General features: G+C 37.4%; 1 protein-coding gene across 1 annotated transcript; it reads left to right on the top strand.

The window, feature by feature from the left end:
* The first annotated feature begins 1,035 nt into the window (after window positions 1–1,035).
* LOC137296387 (gamma-crystallin N-like) lies at window positions 1,036–4,988 on the top strand. The gene is made up of 5 exons (XM_067828183.1): window positions 1,036–1,097; window positions 2,021–2,052; window positions 3,533–3,666; window positions 3,984–4,102; window positions 4,740–4,988. Exons 1-4 carry the CDS (start codon window positions 1,061–1,063, stop codon window positions 4,099–4,101), a joined length of 321 nt encoding a protein of 106 aa, XP_067684284.1. The 5' UTR covers window positions 1,036–1,060; the 3' UTR covers window position 4,102; window positions 4,740–4,988.
* Window positions 4,989–5,190: the final 202 nt, after the last annotated feature.

Here is a 5,190-nt window from a genome sequence, read left to right as displayed (position 1 = left end):
TTGCCTGTTTAACTATACTTCAGTCTATATCCAGCTTAACTATACATCAAGCTATAGCCAGTTTAACTATACTTCTGTGACCTTTATTGAAATGTTGATATCTTGAATCATTTAATCACGTTTCCAGTGAAATCTTCAATAATCTTCTGCACTTATTCTTTCCTCAGTTTAACAGATAGGAAGTGAATGTATATTCTTGTAATCTGGATTTGACTGAAAAATAAGACATCACTTGCCTGAAAATAGCAGTTGAAACCTGTTATATTTGTCGGTTCAGTCACAGCCAAACATATATTGACAATCTCTTTTGTTTAGACTTCATATATACTACTGTATACAAAGCAGTTCGCTTTTTACATGTTTATGTAGGTAATACTTAGTGAACACAGGGCAAAGCAGAATACGTTTGTAGTTTGTTCCCTGAAAATACGACATGGAGTGTGAGTGAGTGTAGTTTTACGTCGCTTTTTGCAACATACCAGCAACATCACGGCGGGGGATACCCAGCATGTGCTTCACACGGTGGGAAATCGAACATGGGTCCTCTACGTGACGAGCAAACGCTTTAACCACTAGGCTACCCCACAGGCCCTACAGTATGGATGAAATTTCGTTTCAAGGCTCAGTTCCTCAGGTGAGTGTCAACCGATAACGGCCAGTGACAACCTGCCATCAGAGGACAATGGGGTCGTTTTCGACATCCCTCCTGTGTAACATACATGAGAAACAGGATCAGGGCATCTGTCTGCATGTTATAGAGACACCAAGCCGACAAGTTATTTCTCTATTTAGTGAATATAATTCAGACCTTCTGCTACGTCTGATAAAGTTCCTGTCTCTCCCTAACCCCGGAGAGATATCGTCAGGACCAACCTCCACATGTCGGCCACCTCTCACTGATGTCCGTAATCGACGCGGCGAATTCTTATAATTTTTACCCAGATATTTGTGATTGGATAACTGTGCTGTCGAATCAAAGACGAAGTTTTCAAGGACAAGGGTGCATGGTTTACGGATATTTGCTGCTATAAAGACTACAAGCACGCAAGATCGCTACTCCATGCCTGCAACTAGCAGACTGTCATCACCAAGACCAGGTAAATATTTTCTATATTCCCTCTGATATGCGGACTTGGTCCGATAGTCTTGGAGGCACTGCTGAACCAGATGCAGTTTGTCTTGTGTATTCCATAGGCTCGCCTAAAAACCACGATCAGGGGTTCGAATCCCAACTTCGAGCTGATTATTTGTCATCATACAACCTGTGGTCACTGGGCCGAGCGAAACGTGGTGGTTATGTACGCTTGTGGCATAAGGGTCAGTCCGTTCATTCTTAAGCATTTGGCAACTCTTTGTCAAAATATTGCGTTATCACCACAGCGTTATGAACTTGTTTTAAATACAGTTAATGATTAACCGAGGGTACATATCCATCTCGTTTGGTTTATTGGAAAGGTTGTAAGCGGCATTCATGAGATCTTGACCTTTGTCAACAAGCTAGCAATGCGAGATTATGAAACAAGAGATATTGTCCAGTGTAACTCACAGTGGTGTAGAGCTTTGACCATTGCAGGCTAAAGATAAGATTACTTCAACCTGTTCTATGGCAGATGCACATGTATAAATGTCCGTATTCCAAATCATATTACAATATGGAATTCCACGTGTCCGGAATTCTACACGGCTTCACGGTCTGTGTTGTAGATCTTTATCGGGGTAAATTAAACCAAAAACGCGACTTATTTCCTAAACCAGAAGAACAGAGCTAAAACCAAACATCTTGTATGACAAGCACAGTCTTTTAGTGCATAAAACTACAATAACTGAAATCTATTTTGTGCCCATCTTTCATATCACGTCATGCGTGTAAAATTCAACATGAAACTAGTGCATGACCTTCTGGCTTAATGTTTTCCAAGAGCACAAATATAAAATAATTATTGTATTTCAGCGTCATTTGCAGTGTCAATTCTCATAAATGTGTTAATGTGGTTTATAAAATTAAATTATTTTTTTACAGGTTTAAAAACCGAAAGAGCAACACGAAATATGGTATGTTGATGTGTGATTGAACAGAACAAAACATTTATTTTACAACAGGAACCTAACCATATTTAGAGTTTTATTGTAACAGTTATGACATTTTGGTAATAATTTGGTGTAGGGGATATACTTTCCATCTATCATCAAACAGATTGTATTACTTGACATCGGTAAGGCTCTGGGTATTTTGTTTTGTTTTGTTTGAAACATCACCTCTTGACACGCACTTAAAAACCCCAGATGAAACTACAGAATAAAATTGTTACACTGCATGGCTGACACGACTGTGTGATCTCAACAGATAGTTGTTGTTCCTTTCGTCCTAATGTCTTTATGCAGGATAGCTAAATGGTGAAAGCGTTCCAGACTTATATTCTCAAGATGTGAACCTTATTTCTGGCATTCCATGTTTACATTTCTGAATAGGGAATATACTGCTTTTCTATCATCTTCATTTCCACAGTTTACATAATACATGTAGAATATTCACAAGAGTATACATATACACTTTCATAAATCCCATTCATAGAAAGAATAAGCATATTCGAACGTGTTTGGAATACTTTATCTCTGTATTTCAAATAATAGTAATGATAAATTAATATTCATACAAAATGCTTTCTGATGTAATATTTTCTGTAAATAGATTGTGGAAAGATGACCAGAAGGTAATGAACTCGCTGTTGTTGCATGTAGACTAAGCATTATATTTTCTAATATCATATCTCCCTTACTGCGTGCTTGCAATTTGGAACTTGTTGTTTTATTTTGTTTGTGTATTATTCCTGTTTCAAAACAAGACACACTGCATTTAAAGAATGTTTTTCAAGTAAGATGTTTTCTTGTGTAAACTTAATGTTGTCTTCAAATACAGTCATTAGCCATTTGGTGCCATCTGGTCAAACTCTCTTAAATCTTTTTTAACATGACAACAATTACAACAACAGATGGACAAATATTTCAACAAAATGTACATATACGTGTGTCTTTTAGACTGATTCTATTTAAGAAAATGTTTGTTGGTATAATATCACTTCATGTTTTCATCTGTAACCATTTCAAGTTACATTACATGTTGCGTATCGATTTGGTATAATGTATGTGTTTCGCAACATTGTGTTATCATACTGTGTTTCAAACACTTTTCCCCAGTTTTTATGATTTGTTGCAACTGGTTTCTAGTAAGGAAAGATAAAATGTTTGGAGCCTTTAACCGTTAGACTAAGTTTGGATATACTGAAAGGTAGTTTTGGAGAAAAATAAAGCTGCTTTTCATTTACTTGATTTCATGGTCGATACATAGTTCATGGTCTCATTCCAGGTTGAATTCTCAAGAGGTAAATTTCATATCGTTACCTCACTTACGTAAAAGGGGACTACAACTACTTTTTAATTAATTTGATTTCACGACAGGTACATAGTTCACGTGAAGTGTATTATCGTATACCTGGAAACGTCACACACTTGGTGTTATCCCATATTGTTGCAGGCAAACTGGCCCGCCAGGGTGACCCTGTACGAGAGGGAATACTTCAGTGGTCGTGCTTTGACAATCACTGGTGACATGCCCGATTTGGGAGACTTCGACAACTCTGTGTCATCCGCCATTGTCCACGAGGGAGAGTAAGTACATATGTACTCAGATGAAACATAATTGTGACGTTTTGTTGTTGGAAAGGTCCAGACACCTTTTGTTTGCAAATTGTAAGTGCTCAGCTGTTTAATGAGTTGGGATATGCACCAAGTACGCCTTAAGAATTTTAAAAAAATTTTCAGTTTTAAATTTCAACTTCATAATTTTCAGGCATTTACAATTGAGAGAAATGATCCAGATAAGCATTGCCTTATTTCGTGTGTTTCTGTTTTGTTTTTGTTTTTTTAAAAAAACCCACAACTTTACAATTATCGGAGATTTTCAAACATTTTGTATTTCGTTATAGTTGGGCACTGTACAGTGAGATCAAATATTCCGGGAAGCGCATGATCCTGAATGAAGGAGAGAGCTACAGTAGCCTCCCTGTCTTGAGTAATACAGCATCATCCATCAGCAGAATTTGAGGTATGTACTCTTGGTATTTGATCTAAAACAGTTGAAGGTATTCCTGCTGAGCTGAATATATTTATGGTAACACACTTTTTTGTGGAGGCGAGAGTCATACACAGAATCTAAGCTGAATGTTTGTTAATAACTGATATAGAAATGTCTGACGCTTGCCGACGACGTCTTTCACTTTTATGGACCAAGGATGATATATACCGAGGACCTAAAGAAACTATACATTTCAGTATGCCATTTGACTGTAGCATGTTAGATTTTCCATAGGATTAGAGTGCACCCATAGAATGTCAATCATGGGCGAGAACCGTGAAAATCCGAGCTAGAATAGGTCTTCAGCAACCCATGCATGTCACAAAAGGCGAATCTAGTTTGGAGGTTTAACACACATATACTGGACAAAATAAGTTATGGATATCGGTATTTTTAGGATTGATATTATACCAGTGTGTCCGTGACTAAATAAATCGTTATACATAATTTGAAAATGTACATATATTCCTAACTATTTTTGTCCAGGATAGTTCAAATGGAAGTGTATTTGGCTTGTTTAGTTGCGTTTGTTAGCAGATAACTTCATGAAACAAAATGTTGTTTATCTTTTCTTTGTTTGAAGTCATTGTAATATTTGCACTTTCAGGTGACGCCAATATGGTGTAGCAGCTCCTCCTGTTTTTGGTTATGGATGTACAGCAACACATACGTGAACGTACACGCCATATGTCAATATCTGCAGAAGCAAGCAGATCATATTATTCAAAATCTAATACACTTAGAGTAATTTCAACAATTCACATCTGGAAGAAGAGAGAAGTCTTTATCATGGGTTAATATAAAACGGACCATGCCAACTGGATGCTTCTTTTCAATAAAAAAAACATTGAACTTACTTTCCTGTTCATCTTTCTGTGCATTTGTGAATAGGTGCCGTGTTGACTGTGTATTGGGCAGTGTGTGTTGGTGGGTTGGGAGGAGTGAGTGAGTGAATATTTAACGTCACGTCAGCCATACCGTGAAAAGAACAGTCGGTACACCAAACCTTCTCATATAACCGCGTCGTCCTGTTCCCATGGAGAGACCGCTTCCACTGT

This window comes from Haliotis asinina, chromosome 9 (assembly GCF_037392515.1).
Source record: "Haliotis asinina isolate JCU_RB_2024 chromosome 9, JCU_Hal_asi_v2, whole genome shotgun sequence".
Taxonomy (NCBI): domain Eukaryota; kingdom Metazoa; phylum Mollusca; class Gastropoda; order Lepetellida; family Haliotidae; genus Haliotis; species Haliotis asinina.
Note: the sequence above shows the minus strand (reverse complement) of the source record. Positions and strands in the feature narration are given on the sequence as shown.